Source organism: Salmo salar, chromosome ssa01, assembly GCF_905237065.1.
Source record: "Salmo salar chromosome ssa01, Ssal_v3.1, whole genome shotgun sequence".
Taxonomy (NCBI): domain Eukaryota; kingdom Metazoa; phylum Chordata; class Actinopteri; order Salmoniformes; family Salmonidae; genus Salmo; species Salmo salar.
Genome location: NC_059442.1, coordinates 163,345,792 through 163,369,902, shown reverse-complemented (window position 1 = coordinate 163,369,902; position 24,111 = coordinate 163,345,792). Strand labels below are relative to the sequence as shown.

Sequence of the window (24,111 nt, the reverse complement as noted above, 5' to 3'; positions counted from 1 at the left end):
AGGACAGCAGATCTCCGGGAAGAGGGTTGGAGTGTGAACCTACAGGACAGCAGATCTCCAGGAAGAGGGTTGGAGTGAAACCCTACAGGACAGCAGATCTCCAGGAAGAGGGTTGGAGTGAAACCCTACAGGACAGCAGATCTCCAGGAAGAGGGTTGGAGTGAAACCCTACAGGAGAGCAGATCTCCGGGAAGAGGGTTGGAGTGAAAACCTACAGGACAGTAAATCTCCGGGAAGAGGGTTGGAGTGAAAACCTACAGGACAGTAGATCTCCGGAAAGAGGGTTGGAGTGAAAACACACAGGACAGTAGATCTCCGGGAAGAGGGTTGGAGTGAAAACCTACAGGACAGTAGATCTCCGGAAAGAGGGTTGGAGTGAAAACACACAGGACAGTAGATCTCCGGGAAGAGGGTTGGAGTGAAAACCTACAGGACAGTAAATCTCCGGGAAGAGGGTTGGAGTGAAAACCTACAGGACAGTAGATCTCCAGGAAGAGGGTTGGAGTGAAAACCTACAGGACAGCAGATCTCCAGGAAGAGGGTTGGAGTGAAAACACACAGGACAGCAGATCTCCGGGAAGAGGGTTGGAGTGAAAACCTACAGGACAGCAGATCTCCGGGAAGAGGGTTGGAGTGAAAACCTACAGGACAGTAGATCTCCAGGAAGAGGGTTGGAGTGAAAACCTACAGGACAATAGATCTCCAGGAAGAGGGTTGGGCAGCCCTGGTCTAAAAGAACCCAAAGATGGTGGAAACAGAACACAGTAAACAGTGCATGTTATGTGGCGCTAAAAGAACATGTGGATGTTATTTTACATAGAACAGAATAGAAAATTGCTGGCAAAACACCCACCCAGATCGGCAGTTGTCACAGCACTGGTCAGTTCCCATGATGCCCGAGGTCACCTTTCGAAGCTGTTTGTCTTCAAAGTGGGAGAGGATCAGCCTAAAGATAAATGAAATGCAATACTTTGAATACAGGTAGCTATAGACACAATATACTGATATGTACCTAAAACATGCATCACTCATTACGGAACAAGACTGAGCAGGAACAAGACTTACTTCCTTCTGCACTTGGATGAGTTGAGATACAAGTCCATTTTGCTCATCATTTTGAGCTTGTAGCCCCGGTATTTGTTGTTTGCTACCTGGTTGATGAGAAACCTGTACAGAACAACAACAAAAGACTCAGTTCAGGTCTGGGTTTCACTAATCTGAACTCTGAAGGCTTCATGCCAAGACAGACAGTATTATTTATTTATTATAACTGTCTTGTTTACCGTTTATGAACTAATATATATATATATATTTTTTTTATTTTTTTATTATTACATTCTCATAACATAATCACAAAAAAGAGTGACCTGTTTAATTTTAGATCTGCTGGTGCCCACAGGACGTGGCAGGCACTTGGAAGTCCGTCTCTCCCAGCACGTCCAATCTCCTGGTAGTAAGATTCCATCTCCTTAGGGGCTCCATAATGGATCACCTTCCTGATGTCAGCCTTATTGATCCCCATTCCAAAAGCAACTGTAGCCACAATACACTGAAAACAATTAACAAAACCATATAAGTATGCTTGCATACAGAGGTGGACAATGTTGGTTTTTATGTGTTTTCATGCCTGTATAGAATTTGCAAAGTACCACAAACTGATTTATATTTGGAAAGAAGAGACTAATTCAACTAAATGTGGCATATATTTTGCTACTATCAATCTCTACACAGTATAGCAATAAATCTAACCCACCTGGATTTCATTTAAAATATTTGAAACTTGTTTGTTAAAGATTTAAAAGCACACCTGGATTTCGTCCCTCATGAAGCGATGCTGGGTCTCCCTCCTCTGTTTGATGCCCAGACCAGCGTGGTATACGCCACACGTGACACCCAGCGAGGTCAGAGTGGAGGTCACACGCTCAGCCTCTTTCCTCGAGGGGCAGTACACAATGGAGGACCCTTCAAACTCATAATCCCCCCTGAAATAGCCGACAGGAAATGAGACAAAAAAAACAAACAAACAAAAAAAGCCATTTTGATCTAATTGGTCGAAACGTTGTGGGAGGATAAGAGTGCATTGTGCCGAGTATCATCTACCGAATACATTTTTATATCCAGCATCTGCTCAAAGACATTGGATGTCATCTTTTCCTATACAAACAAAACATGGGTATTAATATCATTACTGTGATAAAAGCTGGCTCCATATTCACCAATATTCCAAAAAGCATATATACAGTACATATACTGTATTAAAAACCATCATCATGTAGGTCTACTTAAATATATTATTAACCTTCATTCAGTATATGGACCCAAATATATTTTGACCTATAAGCAATTAATATATGGGCCAACCCGGTGGTCTTCTTCAGGAAGCCATTCAGGTCCTGAAACACGCCCCCAGACTTGCGGTTGACGTCCAGGTAGAGGTTGGGACGGTCGAAGGAGGTGCAGGTGACGATGGGTCGTTCCAGGTTCAGACTCTTCACTATGTCCTCCCTGATGGATGGGCTTGCAGTGGCAGTCAGCGCCACGATGGGAACCTAAACACAGAACACAGTCAATGGGAACCTGGAACACAGTCAATGGGAACCTGGAACACAGTCAATGGGAACCTGGAACACAGTCAATGGGAACCTGGAACACAGACGTTCACAATCCTGGTAAAACTTTCACTTGACACCATCGTAAGTCCTGCACATAAGAGTACCATAAGAATGATGTCAGCGTTTGCCAACTGTCCATGATACATAGAATTATGTAGCTGACCTGTTATGCAACATCTGTTATGTCCTCATTATGACATGACTACATAAGAATTATGACGGAGGATTGCCTCTAATTGATAATATATTGTTTAAGATGATGGCTGCCTGTGATAGAATTAAACTTTGTCCATTCAGGATGGACATTTTTCTTTGGCATCACCAAACGATGTATGCAATGAGAGACTAATGTTCTTACGTTAGGAAGACTTCTCTTCAGGTTCCCCAGACTCCTGTATGCACCTCTGAAGTCATGTCCCCACTCAGAGATACAATGAGCCTCATCCACCGCTATCAAAGAGATTCCTGCAGGACAGGCACAGCAGAACGCAGCGATAACTCACCCCAGAATAGTTATTTTTCCCCAAAACATAAAGAACATCTTTAGAGTTAAATTATTGTTCGTCCATTGCCTACCAATGAACTTAAGATAATCTTTGTTCTAAAGATCATGTTTTGGGGAAACACCTACATCAGTTCCTACACCAGCTATATTCTCACTGCTAAACGTATAAAAAGACAAGGCTTGAGAAAATGGAATATATCTGTATAAATGTATAAGGAGATATATTTAAAAGAAAGTCATAAATTGGGACCTAGAGCTCACTCACCTATACTTCTATCGAGTTGTTCGAGTAGAGACACATTGCCTGAGCAGTATTCTGGAGTCATGTATACAACTCTGTATTGCCCCCTAAAGACAGAATAGGGTCATGTTATTTTCTGCCTAGTTGGTACATAAGCAGGCTTTACTTATAGCAGGGGTGCAAAACTCAGGCTTTCCAGTTCCACAGTCCTGCTAGTTGTTGTTTGGTCTTAAAGTACTATGCAGAAATAGCTCCGCCATTTCGTGGTTGTTAAAATAGTTCTCCAAATTTCAGTTTGTGACAAAATAAGATTGTCTATAGTATCATTGTACCATCCAAACCACTGAAATATATTTAATAACCAAATATATGGTTGTTTCAGATGGTGTACAAAACGACGCAAAAACAAAACTTAAGAACTGGAAGCATAGAAATAGCGCACATAGAACATATCTACCTCTTAGATTTGCTTTCAAGTAGAATGATAGATCTATAACTTACATTTCTATGTGAATTTGAGTCACCCAAGAAGTTACTTATTGCCACTTTAATTGATCAATTTACAGTCCATACAGCTGGTAAACTCAGTACACTGTGCGCCTGGGAGCTGACTTATGACATTGGAAACCTGGTCCCAGATCTGTTTGCTCTGGCCAACTTCATTGCTCATTGTCACTGGCATGACAAGGAGTTGACATGATAGCACAAACAGACTGGCACTCAGGCTACAATGCCCCTTGACTGTAAAAAGCGTAAATGAGTATATTACACATCGTGACAGAACAGAGGAGAGGGTGCATGTAAACATCCCTTGAGGGACATAGTTCTGACAGAAAATGTAGTGCTAAAAACTAAATACTTTTATGCAGTTGTAATATTTTAGCAGTTGGCAAATATGTAAAATATATATATTTTTTAAAAGGGGCTTACTGTTTCAAGCCGGCTAAAACATTTTTGGTCTGAGCAGAGCCGAGAAAACAAGCTGGAATGTTGGACATTCTGGAAAATAAAGAGAAAACGCTACGTTGTTGCAGGGGAACGTCACCATGATCTCACCTGGACAGCGTTCAGGTTGTGGAACGTTGCAGATAGAAATATCATGAACAGAGCCGACATGGTTCCTTATTCTACATGTTAGAGGGGTGTTTGTTCTACATGCTGTTTTTCTATCTGCACTTTGCACAACGTTATGTCCTGCTGAACGCACCCCTGGCTGACTAGGTGTCACCTATAACCCAAAACGACATATTGTTTCACTCAGAAGAATACCAACATTGATGAGCTCTAATGGTTACCAGATACTTCTATTCCAGCAAAACACATGTACATATTTTTCAATATATATGGGGAAAAAACAAGCAATCGAACTCATGCGATTGTTTCTATCAATGGCGTATGACAATCAAATATGTTAAGAGTAGAAAATGACATTGGTAGGTATGGTATTTTTAAAAGGTTACTGGTGCTAAAATGTTGCTACTCACTCAAGCTGGAGCACTTGGTCCTCCATGAGAGCGATGAGGGGACAGATAACAATGCTGACGCCAACACAGTACACTGGTGGGAACTGGAAGCACAGGCTTTTCCCATAGCCTTCATAGAGACATGGACAAACACTTAGTTTAGCTAGTAGAATACCATCAATTACATCGTCATTGATTTTACATCACGTTGCATATCTCACCTACTAACTCAAGATGTTCCATTAGAAAAAAATAGTTTGTTGAATAAGCGATAGCATATTTTCCTTAACTATACTGTGACCACCCTCCCACTCTGTCTACTGAATTTCTCTCTTTGCTCTTGTTTTCCTTAATATGATGTCGGTGGGCGGAGCCGGGAGGGTCGTCAGCGAAATGGGACACCTGGGCTTGGGTGTGTCCGAGGAAAAATACACCTTCCCCCCCATTCATTGAGGAGACTGTCTCCATGCAAACTATGTATTCTTGTGGTTTGTTTATTTTGGCATGGCACCATATTATTACCATCTTTGAACACAACCACTCACTTACATACACCACTGTTAACTAAAGTTAACTATTTTAATTAAGAAATATATTTTTGTAATTCCTTGATCTCTGCGTTGTCTCCCTTTTTGTTACGAGCCGGTTCGTGACTATACTCATTCAGCCTGTTTCTGTCACATACTAATTAAAGGATGTTGTCATCTGTAACTATAATATAAAAAGGCACTCGCACATCTGAGCTCTCTTTTTTGCAGGTGCATAGTAACAGTTGAATAAAATGATTAAAACTAAGAAACCCACACACTGTTCTTTATTAAGCTTTACGTATCGACCACACGACCTTCCTCAGAGCTTTTGTGAATCTGTAACTACAAATGTATTTGCAGTACCCTTGAATATCCCGCAGCAGAACTAACTTACACTACTTGTCATACAGGTCTGATTAAATCATGTGCATAGAGACTTCAGAGTCATAAAGAAACCATCCACTAGGTGGCAGTGCAATAGCAGTAGTATAAATACATCAGATTTGAACAAAAGGATGAAAGCCCAATTTATTTTATATTTTTTTATGTACCTCTTCGGGGAATATTCATTTACGAACTACACTTTATTATCGGAACTATACGATGCCATCCATATGGATGCTCATATTACCTTGATGACTTAGTCAATCATAATTAACTTAACACGATGGCGAGTGGAACTTACCTGTTGCCATGACAACAAGGTTATCTCGCCTCTCCTTCAGAACAGAGTGAATTACTTTCCATTGTACTCTGAAACAGAGGGGATTTCTCTTTCATGTACAAATGACAGAAAGGACAAATTATAATATGAACATACGGGGGGGACGGTGACTTACGGCTTGAAGCGACTATGTCCAAAATACATCTTTAGACATTTGATTTGTTCAGGGAGTGGCTCTGGAAGAGATGGATCTGGATGTGGAGAGCGGGAAAGAGGCCTCAATAGACTGACACAGAACAATCTGCCTGAGTACATTTGACACTGGAGGTTAACATCTGCCCGTACACAAGGCTGGAGATGAATCCTAAACTGCTATTCTAAAACCCTGCTGTTGGCAACGAGCCCAACTCCTAGAGGGAATTGGATTAATAAGTCGTTTGTGGTATAGAGCCAATATGCCACGGCTAAGGGCTGTGTCCAGGCACTCCGCCTTGCGTCGTACGTAAGAACAGTCCTTAGCCGTGGTATATTGGCCATATACCACACCCGGTTGGGCCTTATTGCTTAAATCTATCTCGACGTGTGATTTTGAATAGGTTTCTGTGTTGGTATTGATTTTTAACAGAGTAGGGCATGATTTGATTATAATGCTGGCTATATAGGTCATGGGATTCGTGTAAAGGCTCACCACTTTTACCACTGCCTACAGCAGAAAATTATAGCTATTATTAGCTCATTTTATTAAAATGTACCGTCACTCTACTTCAATCAACACATAGTAGACTGAGAGCGTCCTCCTTTTACACTCACAATAGATTCTAATATGTCTGCCTATTTGTCAGTCAGTCCATTAGAATTTCTCCACAACAATCTTTGAAACCTAAAACAGCTAAGAAATAGCTCCATCAGTACCAAATTCTTCTTCTTCCTCCAGCTCCTCTATGTCATCCTCCTCATTGCCAAGGCCAGAGGGCATTTCCCCAGGTTGGGGTTGCTTCTGTTGAGTCAACCTCTCCACTTCCTCCACACACTGAGGTGAGAAACATCATCATCACACAAGGCACTGGTTCTTAACCAATAGCAGACCTGGGACAAATGCTTATGTCAAATATACTTTTGTACACTTGAAAGTATAATACATAGTTGATTTAGTTTGGAGCTTGTACTTTCGGGACTAATCCACTGTCAGGTCGTTATTGTAAAATAAAATATGTTCAATAACTTACCTAGTTTAATAAAAGCAGAACATAAATACATCCATTGGTTCAATTGTACAAGGCAAACAAAAAACCTACCGTGATTTCCGGACTATAAGCCGCAACTTTTTTCCCAGGCTTTGAACCTCGCGGCTTAAACAATGACGCGGCAATATATGGATTTTTCCCGTTTTCAATTTAAAAAATATAATAATAAAAAAAATACACATTCTCTGACGTGCTCAGTTTTTTGGCGGCATGAAGCTTTCATTAGACCAATGAAATTGCCGAACTGGTTACGGTCAAACAACTTTTTTGTTTACTGTTTAGATTAAATCGAGCGCGCTCAAACTTCCCATCATTCTGATTACGGTAGTCATTTTGTCACCCTCATCATGGCAAAGACACGGAGAAATGCATATGATGCAGCTTTCAAGTTGAAGGCGATTGATCTGGCTGTTGGAAAAGGAAATAGAGCTGCTGCACGGGAGCTTGGTCTTAATGAGTCGATGATAAGACGTTGGAAACAGCAGCGTGAGGAATTGACTCAGTGCAAAAAGACAACTAAAGCTTATTGCAAATTTTAAATTTTTTGTTACAAGCCGTGTTTCGTTAAAGCCTATTTATTTTTGTTACAAGCCGTGTTTCGTTAAAGCCTATTTATTTTTGTTACAAGCCGTGTTTCGTTAAAGCCTATTTATTTTTGTTACAAGCCGGGTTTCGTTAAAGCCTATTTATTTTTGTTACAAGCCGGGTTTCGTTAAAGCCTATTTATTTTTGTTACAAGCCGTGTTTCGTTAAAGCCTGTGTAAAGTTCATTTGTTTCAATGTACCGGTAGGCACCTGCGGCTTATAGACATGTGCGGCTTATTTATGTTCAAAATAATATTTTTTTTTAAATTCAGTAGGTGCGGCTTATATAGGTGCGCTCAATAGTCCGGAAATTACGGTAACTAACAAACTCACGGTTTTGACATATTTTATACAAATCAAACTAACAAACTCACATTTTTTACATATTTCACCCAGGCCTGCTATAAGAAGGTTAATGAAAGAAATCCACACCTCAGACGTGCTTGAATGTGTCAAACTGGCTTATTGAGAATGGGCATCCTGCCTGATGAGAGGTTTGGATAACATCTGTAAGGATAATGTATCGTAAGGGGGGAAATCCATCGTTCTCTCTGACATCCAGACTATTACCTGTAGCATCTCGCTCTCCAGCTCCACTTCGTACAAAAGGTGTGCAGAGTCATCCAGTGCATTTTTCTCCTTCAATAGAAAAGACAAAAGAGCAAAGCATTAAGAACTAATAGTGTGGGTGAAGTTGATTGGTGAAGATAATGAATGATGTCTACTGTAGCTCAATTGTTAGAGCATGGTGCTTGCAACTAGTGCCGGGACGATACCAGTATCGCGATACTTGTTAGTATCGTGGCAAGGAAAGAAAACATGAAGTGGATTTAACTTCTTTAGAAAAACATCCCTAACGTTGGAAACAAACATATTGTCATCCAGTCCAATTTATTTTCCAAGCTATAGCACACAATATTTTACATACAGCAGGTTTTTAAAAGACCAAAAAGAGTTTGGTCTGCTTGTTTTTATTTTTGCTATGGAAAAAATATTGCGATACTTGTATCACCACAGCCCTACTTACAACGGCAGGATAGTGGGTTTGATTCCCCGGCACCACCCGTACGTAAAATGTATGCAAGCATGACTAAGTCGCTTTGGATAAAAGCACCTGCTAAATATATTATTATATGTGACTGCCCGGCTCGATTCAGTCTTATGAAGCAACATTTGAAATTGTGTTTTTTTACATTGGATAAAAGTAGAGACTCAGAGCTAGAAAATCATATATCATACGCTACAGTTGAAGAACAATGGGAAAGTAATTCTACTTTGAAAGTTGATAAACTTGCAACCTCACTTTTGAGAAAATGGGCCTTGAATGTTTTGGTAAACCTACTGGAGAGCTCTTCTTCATCTACACTAGCGTTTCCCAAACTCGGTCCTCTGGAGGGGTGCACGTTTTGGTTTTTGCCCTAACACTACACAGCTGATTCAAATAATCAAAGCTTGATGATTAGTTTATTTTGCTAGGTCAAAAAGTAAAACGTGCACCACTTGGGGTCCAGAGGACTAAGTTTGGGAAACCCTGGTCTACACTCATTCAGCATAGTTCACACACTTAAACCAATCTCTTTAAAGATTCACATGTGAGGGCATGTACTAAACAACCAAAGATTAAGACTAAAGGCTGGTTTATGCTACGGGTGTATTCGTAAATTCAATCTGGAGTGCAAGAGTGCACCCTGGGCACTCGTAAACTCAGAGAGTTGGTAGCTACTTCAAGACACATGAGAGAACAGCTCACTCTGACCATTTTACTCACCCTAGCAGAGCTGGTTAGGCTGTTTTTATGTTATCCAGAGCGTTGGTGACTGCAACTGTGCTGCTGGCAACAATTTAATTACGTTTTCTTCCCTGACGTTTACTGACACCGGCCATATTATGATATGCAGAATTAAGACATTCTATTGAAACTAGTGACACAAATACTACCAGTTGTTCAAACTTCCAGCCCTATTGAATAAGGGCTAAATATATGAGTTGTTCTTGCCCACATCAGTTGGACAATAAACGGCTGCCAACAAACTTTTACGACATTTGCATGAAGGTGGCATAATGCAAAATGAACAGAGGTCAACAAAGGACTCTCTATCCTTAGCTTGTTTCCTAAACAATGACATCTAATGTAGAATCCTCCACATAAATACAAATGGATATAACCTGGTTCCAGATCTGTTAGTCCCATCTTACTGGTTTTTGGCGTGACGGTGACCATAGAAATTGGCATTACAGCACAAACAGGTCTGGGATCAGGCTAAATAGATTTGCTCTTCACCTGGAACTCCAAAGTGGACTGCTCCTCCAGATCCTCCTGCTTAGCTTGCCTCTCCAGCATTTGAAGCTCATACTCTGAGATATCCAGGGACATAATGCAATCTCCTTGATAGTCTATGGGTTTGCTGGCCTCTTCCATGGGTTCAGGAACCTTAAAGAGATCTATGTTAGAGTGATTGAGGTCCTCATCTTCTCCGGGTGAGCCCTGATCCATCTGTGTTCCATTGGTTGTGTCTGTTCCGTCAGGACTGAGGGTCTTGTTCTCTGGGAGGTCGTGAGACAAAAGTTCTGGATCTATGGTAGAAGCTGAGGTGTTGTTCTTTGACAGCAAATCTCTCAGAGCAGTGAGTCTAACATACAGGTCCTCCACTAGCGTTGCAACGCTACAATGACAAAAGAAAATAAATAAATAAATACATACATTTCAGACTGGTTACATTTCTGACCTTGTCTGTACTGTACTTATGAATCAAAGAAATGAGTGAACAACAATCTTGATGTTGGAATAGTAATGTCTGTATACTGGACCTCTGGATGTCATTGACTTCTTCTGGGATGCTGCCAGCTAATTCCTCAATTTCATTGGCCATTTGAGACAGCTTGTCCTTAAGGCCAGACTGAGTATTCACTCCTTTATTGGAGCACAAAGAGACATATTTTGTTTAAAGATACTGCTATTAACCAACCAGAGTCTAAGGGGGAGGGGGGGTTCTACTAACTATACGGAATTATTTTATGAAGGTCATATCAAAGATAATTTATCCTTTTAAGACCCCCTATCTATAATAAATTATTAGTATAGATTTTTTTTTAGGGGGGGGGGTCCTTACTGCTATTAGCTTATTCACTACATGGAACAGATAAGGCCCCCCCCCCAAATAAAACAAAAGGAAGTGTGTTCTGAAGTGTCTCTCCTATATCTGAGAGATATAAAAAAATAAAAGATCTGACTCATTTCAGGAAACTAGCTGTATGTCGCGCGTCGCTAATTCACAGGAGAGCCATTTCAACGTACATTTTTATCAAAATGATTTTTTGGGCAGAAATGCCTTCTGGAACGTGAACTTTCATGTGCCTTAATAAAAAAACTTGCATACCATCTGTAAATATGAATACAATTGTTAAATTACGAGCCTAGTTGGTTTAGTCAGAGAAACAGACAGGAACCTTCAAGCTAGCCATGGCTGGCTGAGACAATGGATGGGCTGGACATGCCAAGAGACAAGTTCGGATTGGTATGCCATGTAGCACGCTTCTGTCTATAACATGAGCTGCTTAGTATGTGTATAAAAATAAAGAAACTCATTCCAGGGTTTAAGTGTGTCCAAACTTTTGAATACCAGATATCTCAATCTTAAACTGACAGATTTCCATTAGGATTTTTATTTTCTACATTTTTCTAATTTGATTTCCATTTGACATGGACCTTAGGGGCTTTTAATAAAGGAAACCAATAAAATTACTGGGATTTGAGAAACATAACACATCAAAGAAATCTACACAATACTCACCAGGGTTCATAGAATTCAGTTTGTTATGAATGATCAGGCCAGCCTAGGCAAGACAAAAAAACATGGCTGATAAACAAATACAGAATCTCTTGCACAACTCTCCCATAAAACCAGTTCTCTATTCTTCCAATGACAATATGATACCGTAGGTTTTTTCCCCACTCACATAAGCATCTGTGGCTGCATATCTTTTCTGTTCCTGGGAGAGTTCAAAGTCATCCCAATTGCTACAGCGCACATCCTGCTGTTTGAACAGCCTCTTCTTGAACAGGTGCTTGACGAGCCCATCCAGACTCCATCTCTCACCGCATCGCAGCTGGAAATCACAGAGAATTCTAGTCAGTGAGGATATAATACTGTATGTAGCTTTAGAGCAATCAAACAGTCATTTTGCTATTCCTCATAGCATGTTAGCAGATGCATTTTGGGTGAAATATTCGAGAAGGCCAGTATTTTTGCTGTAGTTGGAACGATACCTTTTTAACTGGACATTTTGTTTAGGACTTGACTATACAGTTACACACCAACAAGTGGAAGTGTTTCATACATTGGCCCATGAGTAAACACATTGGTAGTTGTGTAATTGCTGTAAAATGAGGGTACAATTCTGTGATCTTACTCTTCCATTTGCCAAATCTCCAAGCTCCACGAAATTCTTCAGTTTGACATCAAAGTCAGAGAGTAGCTTCCACATGTCTCCTTCGATGCCCACGCCAACTTTTCGGATTGTCTCATCCTCCAAAAATATCTTCAAGCCAGTTGGAAATCCTGCAAGAAGTCAGAGATATGCAATACAGAAAACCATTGCAGAACAGGTCTAAACGTGTTTCTGATGTGTCAAAATACCGATAAACTATAGGCAGCAACAACATAACAGAAGTGATAAGCAGAAAATGATTCATACAATGATAAGTCAATGTTAGAGACATTTCCCCTGTGAACTTTACTTGACATTGAGGAGAGGTGAAAAAGGTAACACTTCTCCACAGAAGCACACAGCTGAACCAAGGCAACTTTCTTCTTCTGGCCTTTGGTGAAGGAAGGAGGCCATTCTATGTCAAACCCCACAGCAGAGCCAGGTGATAGACTAGACCTACGAAGAAAAAAAACAAGAGAGGGATTGATGTGTAAATGAGGTGCAAAATCCAAGTAAAAAAACTATTATTGCCCACTATAATTAACATACAATGCGGTTGGTACACTTTTGAGATGTTATTTGCCCCAACATTTGGATTCAGACATTTATTTTACAGCGGTGAACACGTTTTATAATCAAGACGAATCGACAACGACTTCCAGAATATAGACACACCTTCAGAGACGCGATGCGTTCTGAGGAAAACGGTAAGCGACTACTCAAAGTGGTGAATAAAGCCACAGCACGCTAAACCCATGACTCCACATGCTAGGCCTACCTGCTTACCACTGTACAACTGACTTGATTGACTGCTCAATCTCTGTGTTATTAAATGTACACTGAATGTACTATGAGACTCAGACTGGTGATAGTCTTGATTACCTCAACTCGTCAGACAGAAACGAGCAGTCATTTTTCTCCTGGCTGAATATGACTGTGCCAGTGAACTCTAGATAAGGAAGGTCATCCTCTATGACATTTCTTTTATAGAGTCCTGTTTGAACCTGTTGAGAAAAACAAAAAAGTGTTTATTACCCCCACAGAGACTACAGTGAGGGGGAAAAAAGTATTTGATCCCCTGCTGATTTTGTACGTTTGCCCACTGACAAAGAAATTATCAGTCTATAATTTTAATGGTAGGTTTATTTGAACCGTGAGCGACAGAACAACAACAAAAAAATCCAGAAAAACACATGTCAAAAATGTTATAAATAGATTTGCATTTTAATGAGGGAAATAAGTATTTACCCCCTCTCAATCAGAAACATTTCTGTCTCCCAGGTATCTTTTATACAGGTAACGAGCTGAGATTAGGAGCACACTCTTAAAGGGAGTGCTCCTAATCTCAGATTGTTACCTGTATAAAAGACACCTGTCCACAGAAGCAATCAATTAATCAGATTCCAAACTCTCCACCATGGCCAAGACCAAAGAGCTCTCCAAGGATGTCAGGGACAAGATTGTAGACCCACACAAGGCTGGAATGAGCTACAAGACCATCACCACGCAGCTTGGTGAGAAGGTGACAACAGTTGGTGCGATTATTCGCAAATGGAAGAAACACAAAAGAAGTGTCCAGCTCCCTCGGCCTGGGGCTCCATGCAAGATCTCACCTCGTGGAGTTGCAATGATCATGAGAACGGTGAGGAATCAGCCCAGAACTACACGGGAGGATCTTGTCAATAATCTCAAGGCAGCTGGGACCATAGTCATCAAGAAAACAATTGGTAACACACTACGCCATGAAGGACTGAAATCCTGCAGCGCCCGCAAGGTCCCCCTGCTCAAGAAAGCACATATACATGCCCGTCTGAAGTTTGCCAATGAACATCTGAATGATTCAGAGGACAACTGGGTGAAAGTGTTGTGGTCAGATGAGACCAAAATGGAGCTCTTTCGCATCAACTCAACTCGCCGTGTTTGGAGGAGGAGGAATGCTGCCTATGACCCCAAGAACACCATCCCCACCGTCAAACATGGAGGTGGAAACATTATGCTTTGGGGGTGTTTTTCTGCTAAGGGGACAGGACAACTTCACCGCATCAAAGGGACGATGGACGGGGCCATGTACCATCAAATCTTGGGTGAGAGCCTCCTTCCCTCAGCCAGGGCATTGAAAATGGGTCATGGATGGGTATTCCAGCATGACAATGACCCAAAACACACGGCCAAGGCAACAAAGGAGTGGCTCAAGAAGAAGCACATTAAGGTCCTGGAGTGGCCTAGCCAGTCTCCGGACCTTAATCCCATAGAAAATCTGTGGAGCGAGCTGAAGGTTCGAGTTGCCAAACGTCAGCCTCGAAACCTTAATGACTTGGAGAAGATCTGCAAAGAGGAGTGGGACAAAATCCCTCCTGAGATGTGTGCAAACCTGGTGGCCAACTACAAGAAACGTCTGACCTCTGATTGCCAACAAGGGTTTTGCCACCAAGTACTAAGTCATGTTTTGCAGAGGGGTCAAATACTTATTTCCCTCATTAAAATGCAAATAATTTTATAACATTTTTGACATGGGTTTTTCTGGATTTTTTGTTGTTGTTATTCTGTCTCTCACTGTTCAAATAAACCTACCATTAAAATTATAGACTGATCATTTCTTTGTCAGTGGGCAAACGTACAAAATCAGCAGGGGATCAAATACTTTTTTTCCCTCACTGTATATTACCAGCCATTCTCCACAGAACTGGGCATATTGGGTTTGCTCTGTCGACGGAAATATGCAAATAAAAGGCCATTCACTATTGTCCATCGTGCACGTGTTCTTACTCCATGTACAGAAATTTACATTTCCAGTACATACATCACCTATGCAAATGTTGAAGAGTGACAGCATGATGCAGGACTCGTCTCATAGACCTCTATACAGCAACACATGGTGTATCAATAAACTGGTTGAATTAAACTCAAGTCAGTATTAATTAAAATGTTCTAACTATAACTAATTAACAACGGTGGTCAAAGGAAATATCACATACACTAACAATACTGAATATTGAAATGGGTTAAGAGAAACAGTGCGATGGTTTTATTTGCATATGACCCTGCACAGCTCAGGTGGATAGGTAAACATAAGCAAATTAGAGTGTCACTAAATTGAAAATTAACCACACCTTGATAGCCAACCTCAGACAGCTGTTGGCAGGCATTTGGAGGCCAGTAGACCTGTACTACTGGGGATGTCTACACACTGTGCTGGTGATATTGCCATCTGTTAACGAACCAGGAACTACTTCTGGTTTACTAACCATCCCAGTTTGTCGTTCACTATCTTGGACCATATATGTGAGTACTGTTTACTCAACTTCAATTACCTGTTTAAGTGCATCTTTTTCAGTAGTTTCTATCTTCGACATCCACTCAGGTAAATTCCTGTCAGTCATGTTTGAATCTGTCCGAGGGAAAGAGATTTATAAGCGTTAATAATAGTTACAGCATCTACAGTGTAGAATACAACACTGTGGCATGAGTCCTTCCTTGTTTCCAACATGTTCCTATTTTGCAAATACAGCTTAAAAATCAGATTGTATTCCTTAGGAAGACAAACAGCAAAATATGTTGCTGGTGTAAAATAAATCGCTTTACAATGACAGCTGTTGTCATGGCTAGTGTCGTGTTTCCATCTTTATTATAGGCTAACGTTTGCATTTCAGACTGACATTTTTTAGCATTGGCTAAAACACATGTGCATGTGCTGATACCTGTCATAGCAGATATTTCCAACTTTCCATTGTTAATCCAACAGCTGGCAATTTGTTAGCTGGCTAGCTGGCTGGCTGACTAGCTGGCTGGCTAACGTTCTCTAATGTCACATCAAGGGTTACTGTAAAGAATCCCTGCTAGTTTGCTGAATTCAACGCAAACAAACGGTGTAGTTGACTTGCTTGACTGTTTACTCGTCATGTGCTATTCTGGCTGCATTAACTAGATAGTTAACGTTAGCTGGCTATTGTTGTCTACATTCATGTGTTTCCATACTCACTCACGGTGGTTAGCTGGCTATTGTTGTCTACATTCATGTGTTTCCATACTCACTCACGGTGGTTAGCTGGCTATTGTTGTCTACATTCATGTGTTTCCATACTCACTCACGGTGGTTAGCTAACTCCAGAGATGGTTCACTTGGCTAGCTAGTATCTAACGCGTAGTTGACGTTAGCTGCCAAACATGCTAACAACTCCCGCCGTATTCTTCTTCTTCTTGTTGATTTGTAGTCATTTTTTATTTAATATACTCGCGAGTTGCCGCCACGTACTGTTTTGGAAGATGAGTTGCATCTACGTAACATTACAGCACCTATTTGTATTCCTATTTTGGTTACAGTCGCCAACGAATAAATAATGATCCTACATTAGCTGCACTTGTGAAACAAAATCGCAGTCATATCAGTCATCATATCATAACCCTTTTCTGAGCGTTTTAACAAGCTTAATTCATGATCATGTTACAGTTCCGGCTTTCGGTTAAAAAAAATATCTAACCTGATGAATAAATAATTCTAAATAATAATTAGTTTTGTCTTACCAGTAGTATACGGTCTGTCAGCCAATCAGCATTCAGGGCTCAAACCACCCAGTTTATAACAGACTGTTGGTAACCAGTTTATAATAGTGATAAAGCACCTCGGGGGTTTGTGATATATGGCCTCTGCGTTGCGTCGTGCGTATGGACAGCCCTTAGCCGTGGTTTATTGGCCATATATCACACCCCCTCTGGCCTTATTGCTTAATTATAGCATACAACCACTCCTGGAGTTATTTGAGCAATAAGGCCTGAGGGAGTGTGGTATATTGCCAATACCATGGCTAAGGGCTGTTCATATGCACGAAGCAACACAGAGTGCCTGGATACAGCCCTTAGCCGTGGTGCGGCAGGTAGCTTGGCGGGTAGGAGCATTGGGCCAGTAACCAAAAGGTTGCTGGATCGAATCCCTGAGCTGACAAGGTAAAAATCTGTCATTCTTCTCCTGAGCAAGGCAGTTAACCCACTGTTCCCTGGGTGCCGAATACATGGATGTCGATTAAGGCCCATTCTTATCTCTTACTTTTTTGGGGGTATTTTCTTAAGGCCCCATTACCAATGTAATTAGAGCAGTAAAAATAAATGTTCTGTCATACCTGTGGTATACGGTCTGATATACCATGTCTGTCAGCCAATCAGCATTCAGGGTTTGAACCTAATCAGCTTATAATGCATTCGCGTTGCAGTGTGGCTAAGAACAGCCCTTAGCCATGGTGTATATAGGCCATATACCACACCCCATCGGGCCTTATTGCTTAATTATACAACGGGTGGGTCTAATCCTGAATGGTGATTGGTTAAAACCGCATTCCAGCCGACGTCTATTCCACAAGTTACCACCGGCTAAATCTATGACGTTAAAATGCCTATTTACTCTGTTCCATCTGACTGTGCAATCCACTGGATCATCAGCCCAGCCAGGCAATTTCTAAACTTGATCTCCACTATAAAAAGCATCTAGACATTATCTCGCATTTCATTTAGACTAACATTTCGTTTTTCAACAGCCGAGATTTGTATAAAAATTGTTTCAATATTGAAATTGGATCTCCAGCTGTCCCATAGTAATGAACGTGTCGGGAGTCGGGACGAGACAGACAGGCAGGCAGCTTTTCTCAGCCAGTCGACATCATTAATCAGCTGGCATCCTTTCTATGGATATATACAAAGAAATGTACATTGAAAAAAGGTCAAACGAAACTAAGTGCAGTTAGTTTGCAGTCTTTCCAGCTTCAGTTTGAAGTGATTGTGTTAGCTGTGTTGTTGGCTAGCTCCTCTGAACAACAGTGTCCTGACGAGTGAGCACATTTTCTGTGCCAGGCAAGATTGCCCGTCTTTAGCTCATTGTTATGGATGTATCCAAATAAATGTCACTAGAAACGGCTAAAACAACTGCAAATGCAGCTACTTTTCTGTTATTCAGGCTGCACTTAAGTTAGCCGCAGTTGGCTAGCTATCAAGCAAGGGATAAGAACGTTGCCAGCCAGTATGGCAATGGAACATTTAGCACGAACGAATGGGTCGTGTACATAGATGCAGACCAAAAAGACTGAACAACTGGGTCGCATCTCTGGCAACCGAACTGATAGAACGAACAACCAGCCGGCCTGGGTAGCAACCCTAGATTTGTGTCGGGACTATATCTTGTGGAAGGATGAAATAGTATGAATAAATTAATCAAAATAACATTTCAACCAATATTTGAATATGTTGGTAACCCATTGTATAAAAGTGATAATGCCATCAAAGCCGGTGTTTGGAGGATATATTGGCACGGTTTGCCGGCCTCGACTTCGTCTCAGGCCTAACAACACCTGTGCCACTATATCTTCCAAACACCGGCTTCTCTGGCATCATCACTTAATAAGAAACTGGGTGGTTCGAGCCCTGAATGCTGATTGGCTAACAGCCGTGGTATATCAAACCGTATACTACGGGTATGACAAAACATTTACTTTTACTGCACTAATTATGTTGGTAACCAGTTTATAACAGCAACAAGGCACCTCTTGGGTTTGTGGTATATGGCCAATATACCACAGCGATGGGATGTATCCAGGCACTCTGCGTTGCATTGTGAGCCATTTTAAGGTGACCTGCCTAAATGACTACCGACCCGTATCACTCACGTCTGTAGCCATGAAATGCTTTGAAATGCTGGTCATGGCTCACATCAACACCATTATCCTAGAAACCCTAGACCCACTCCAATATGCATACCGCACCAACAGATCCACAGATGATGCAATCTCTATTGCACTCCACACTGCCCTTTCCCACCTGGACAAAAGGAACACCTATGTGAGAATGCTATTCATTGACTACAGCTCAGTGTTCAACACCATAGTGCCCTCAAAGCTCATCACTAAGCTAAGGACCCTGGGACTAAACACCTCCCTCTGCAACTGGATCCTGGACTTCCTGATGGGCCGCCCCCAGGTGGTAAGGGTAGGTAACAACACATCCGCCTCGCTGATCCTCAACACGGGGGCCCTTCAGGGGTGCGTGCTCAGTCCCCCTCCTGTACTCCCTGTTCACTCATGACTACACGGCCAGGCACGACTCCAACACCATCATTAAGTTTGCTGATGACACAACAGTGGTAGGCCTGATCACCGACAACGATGAGATAGCCTATAGGGAGGTCAGCGACCTGACCGTGTGGTGCAAGGAAAACAACCTCTCCCTCAACGTGATCAAGACAAAGGAGATGATTGTGGACTACAGGAAAAGGAAGACCGAGCATTCTCATCGACGGGGCTGTAGTGGAGCAGGTTGAGAGCTTCAAGTTCCTTGGCGTCCACATCACCAACAAACTAACATGGTCCAAGCACACCAAGACAGTCGTGAAGAGGGCACGACAAAACCCATTCCCCCTCAGAAGACTGAAAAGATTTGGCATGGGTCCTCAGATCCTCAAAAGGTTCTACAGCTGCACCAGCGAGAGCATCCTGACGGATTGCATCACTACCTGGTATGGCAACTGCTCGGCCTCCAACCGCAAGGCACTACAGAGGGTAGTGCGTATGGCTCAGTACATCACCGGGGCCAAGCTGCCTGCCATCCAGGACCTCTATACCAGGCGGTGTCAGAAGAAGGCCCTAAAAATGGTCAAAGACTCCAGCCATCCTAGTCATAGACTGTTCTCTCTGCTACTGCACGACAAGCAGTACCGGAGCACCAAGTCTAAGTCCAAGAGGACTTCTAAACAGTTTCTACCCCCAAGCCATAAGACTCCTGAACATCTAATCAAATGGCAACCCAGACTATTTGCATTACCCCCCCCCCATGCTGCTGCTACTCTCTGTTATTATCTATGCATAGTCACTTTAATAACTACATATTACCTCAATTACCTCGACACCGGTGCCCCCGCATATTGACTCTGTACCGGTACCCCCTGTATATAGCCCCACTATTGTTATTTACTACAGCTCTTTAATTATTTGTTATTCTTATCTCTTACTTTTTTGGGGGTATTTTCTTAACTGCATTGTTGGTTAAGGGCTTGTAACTAAGCATTTCACTGTAAGGTGTTAGGTGTAACCTGTTGTATTTGCTGCATGTGACAAATGACATTTGATTTGACTAAGAACAGCCCTTAGCCGTGGTATATTGGCCATATACCATACCCCCTGATGCCTTATTGCTTAATTATACCATGGTATTGATGAATACTTGTTTCTGATTGGGTTGAAGGAAATTCTAGAGTATGTATTATTTCACTATAATACACGGTACATTTGCACGGTGGAATTCAATGGCTATAGTTCATTCTTACATGTTCTATGTTTGTGCTGCTATTGAAAGCGGAAGTTGAATTGAAAACATTATTGGCATTGTTGAATTATGTGGTCCCATGTGGCTCAGTTGGTAGCGCATGGCACTTGCAAAACCAGCGGTGTAGGTTTGATTCCCACAGGGACCATTACGAACAAATATGAAAATATACTGTGCCAGTCAAACGTTTGGACACACCTACTCATTCCAGGGTTTTTCTTTATTTTTACTGTTTTCTACATTGTAGATTCGATCTGGTAGAAGAAAATACAAAGAAAAAAACGTATTTTTTGTTGTTGTACCATCATCTTTGAAATGCAAGAGAAAGGTCACACATTCAGCTAGGAAGCTGTTTACACTGTTGCCCTCTTGTGGACACCATGTATGTGCAAAGTTTCAGACTGATAACTTCAAGAATGAGAAAGCTACTATTTCACAAGTTCTCATTTACAACTGTGACCTGGCCAAGATGAAGCAAAGCAGTTGGACACATACAACAACACAGAGTTACACATGGAATAAACAAACATACAGTCAATAATACAGTAGAAAAGTTTATATGCAGTTTGTGCAGATGAGGTAAGATAAGGGAGGTAAGGCAATAAATAGGCCATGGTGGCGAAGTAATTACAATATAGCAATTAAACACTGGAATGGTAGATGTGCAGAAGATGAATGTGCAAGTAGAGATACTGGGGTGCAAAGGTAAATAAATAAATAAATAAATACAGTATGGGGATGAGGTAGTTGGATGGCCTATTTACAGATGGGCTATGTACAGGTGCAGTGATCTGTGAGCTGCTCTGACAGCTTGTGCTTAAAGCTAGTGAGAGAGATATTAGTCTCCAGCATTTAGTATGAAGTCACCCAGGTGTTCTTCACGATTTTCCCAAATGTACCCAAGTGGCCGAATTGGTAAATTGATACATTTTCAAGAACATAACTATAGAAAACATACAAAAATGCTATGCTAATAAAAAATACAAGTTTACACACTCCCAGGAATTTCATACATGATGGATCATTAGCTTCCCTACATTAAATGTACTAACAGGAGACGCGACAAGAATGCTGATCCAATGTCTCCAAACACAGAAGTTAAATATTTAAGATAAGAGCCAAGTTAGCAGCCAACACTGATCTAATGTCATAAGATACCCTGATGAAGACAGCTTTGCTGTCGAAACGTTGGTTATTAGGTTATTACATTTTTGCATCTGAGCTCTTAGAGTGTGCGGCTTTCCCTCACAAACCACACACAAAGTAAAAAAAAAATATAATATATATATATAAATAAATAAATAAATGTACACACTATTTACGATGACATTATTTAGAACATCCTCTACACAAGATTGTGCTGCTGGTCCCAAGTCTCTTTCTGCTGTAAAGCACTTACCATCCTCTTCTTGTAGGCTGGCTGGGTATTCACACCTCTAGATGGCCGGGCGGGGGTTTGTTGTGGAGCCAGAGAAAGCAGCAGTCAGACTAAGTGGGGGATGAAGGACTTGAATGTGGTCTCTTTGAAGATTTTCTTTAAATCGGTAAGAACTCAAGTTTATTACTTATTTTATTGAACCTTTTATTTTAGCAATATATCAAATAAACAACAACACATCTATTATATAGAGTGGAGAACACTGTGGTGAAGTGTGTGTACCAATTCTTTTTTTTCTTTTTTTGTATTAACTTTAGGCAAGTCAGTACAAATTCTTATTTACAATGACGTCCTACCAGGGAACAGTGGGTTAACTGTCTTGTTCAGGGGCAGAATGACAGATTTTTACGTTGTCAGCTCGGGGATTCAATCCAGCAACCTGTCGGTAACTAACCTCTAGGCTACCTGCCGACCCATTAAATGACACCAATAAGAAGACACTTGCTTGGCCCAAGAAACACGAGCAATGGACATTAGACCGGTGAAAATCTGTCCTTTTAGTTCCAGACGCAGAGTAGGTGAACGGATGATCTCCGCATGTGTGGTTCCCACCGTGAAGCATGGAGGAGGAGGTGTGATGGTGCTTTGCTGGTGACACTGTCAATGATTTATTTAGAATTCAAGGCGCACTTAACCAGCATGGCTACCACAGCATTCTGCAGTGATACGCCATCCCATCTGGTTTGTGCTTAGTCCAACTATCATTTGTTTTTCCAAAAGTGTTGGAGTGCTGTATCAGATGACCTGGCCTCCACAATCACCTGATCTCAACCCAATTGAGATGGTTTGGGATGAGTTGGGCCACAGAGTGAAGGAAAAGCAGCCAACAAGTGCTCAGCATATGTGGGAACTCCTTCAAGACTGTTGGGAAAGCATTCCAGGTGAAGTTGGTTAAGAGAATTCCAAGAGTGTGCAAAGCTGTCATGAAGGCAAAGGGTGGCTACTTTGTTTAACACTTTTTTTTGGTTACTACATGATTCCATGTTATTTCATAGTTTTATTCTAAAAAATAAAGAAAAACCCTTGAATGAGTAGGTGTGTCCAGACTTTTGACTGGTACTGTATTCACTCTGGATAATAGCGTCTGCTAAATGACTGAAAATATAAAATGAATTCGATTTGTCATAATGGCAAGTTAGTACTGATTGTTTTGTTAGATAAGCTAGAAAGTATGTTTGTTTGGTTACCACGGCAACTACTGTAGCTATCTAGTAAACGTGCTAGCTACTTCAGTGGATGCAGAACACATTTCTACCAGCAAATCAACACATTTCAGGCGGCAAATATGTTAAATTATAGCCATGGTATAAATAATCAACCCGGGGCTCTATGCGTTCGCTAGAAAATAATGCAACTCTATGGATGGTGTGTTCCATGACGTGCATTTTCCATAGAACGTTGATTATCTCTTACCTGTTTTATCATCTGTTCGAAACCATTTGCGTTGTTGAATTCAGAATGTTCTTTTTTTAAATCGCGGGGAAAAACTGGATGGAACATTTGCATATAACGCGCTAAAACATCACTTTATTCCGGAAGCCATTACGATATTTTCTCAATCAATTATCATGTTTGTCCCTCATTCACGTAAAAAAAAAAAATTGGTAGGCCTTTATATGTTGCAGCATTTATATCGATGGTGACAGCTAACGTTATTGCAGCTATTCTATCCTACCTTTTATAAAGGCAGTTATTTGCAGTAAATTCACTTGCTGTGTCAAATAAAATTGTTAATCTCAAACTAGGTTGTCTGTCTCTTTTATCTGGGATTTCGCTGCTGGAGAGGAAGGGAGAGTTGGATGCCCAGTAAGCAAAATAACGTCTAAAATACGTATTTTCCAGACGTTGAAGTTAGGTTCTGAATGAAAGGAGCACAAGTTCTACAGCTGCACCATTCAGAGCATCTTGACTGGCTGCATCACCGCTTGGCATGGCAACAGCTTGGAATCTGACTGTAAGGCGCTACAGAGGGAAGTGTGTGTGGCCCAGCATATCACTGGGACCAAGCTCCCTGCCATCTAGAACCCCTATACCAGGTGGTGTCAAAGACTCCAGCCTCCCAAGTCATATACTGTTCTCTCTGCTACCGCACAGCAAACGTGA

The 24,111-nt window shown here is 41.3% G+C and overlaps 1 protein-coding gene across 8 annotated transcripts in view; it reads right to left on the bottom strand.

Annotated features, from left to right (window-relative positions):
* The window catches only part of wrn (WRN RecQ like helicase), a 49,266-nt gene extending 25,517 nt beyond the window's left edge, over positions 1-23,749 (bottom strand). For 2 of the 8 annotated variants that reach the window (XM_014144344.2, XM_045693578.1), the window contains exons 1-22: positions 16,252-16,330; positions 15,584-15,660; positions 13,155-13,276; positions 12,583-12,728; positions 12,255-12,403; positions 11,802-11,951; positions 11,636-11,678; positions 10,653-10,755; positions 10,126-10,507; positions 8,415-8,483; positions 6,928-7,045; positions 6,191-6,266; positions 6,037-6,104; positions 4,843-4,951; positions 4,289-4,357; positions 3,383-3,465; positions 2,971-3,077; positions 2,362-2,549; positions 1,808-1,982; positions 1,368-1,549; positions 1,066-1,167; positions 854-946 (exon numbers count right to left, since the gene is read on the bottom strand). In XM_014144344.2, the coding sequence (XP_013999819.2) occupies positions 854-946; positions 1,066-1,167; positions 1,368-1,549; positions 1,808-1,982; positions 2,362-2,549; positions 2,971-3,077; positions 3,383-3,465; positions 4,289-4,357; positions 4,843-4,951; positions 6,037-6,104; positions 6,191-6,266; positions 6,928-7,045; positions 8,415-8,483; positions 10,126-10,507; positions 10,653-10,755; positions 11,636-11,678; positions 11,802-11,951; positions 12,255-12,403; positions 12,583-12,728; positions 13,155-13,276; positions 15,584-15,660; positions 16,252-16,288 (2,648 nt within the window). In that variant the 5' untranslated portion in view covers positions 16,289-16,330. Of the gene's footprint in view, positions 1-853; positions 947-1,065; positions 1,168-1,367; positions 1,550-1,807; positions 1,983-2,361; positions 2,550-2,970; positions 3,078-3,382; positions 3,466-4,288; positions 4,358-4,842; positions 4,952-6,036; positions 6,105-6,190; positions 6,267-6,927; positions 7,046-8,414; positions 8,484-10,125; positions 10,508-10,652; positions 10,756-11,635; positions 11,679-11,801; positions 11,952-12,254; positions 12,404-12,582; positions 12,729-13,154; positions 13,277-15,583; positions 15,661-16,251; positions 16,734-16,793; positions 16,875-23,421 lie in introns of those variants that run through there. The other 6 variants (XM_014144389.2, XM_014144381.2, XM_014144371.2 and 3 more) reach the window with 6 other exon arrangements.
* Positions 23,750-24,111: the final 362 nt, after the last annotated feature.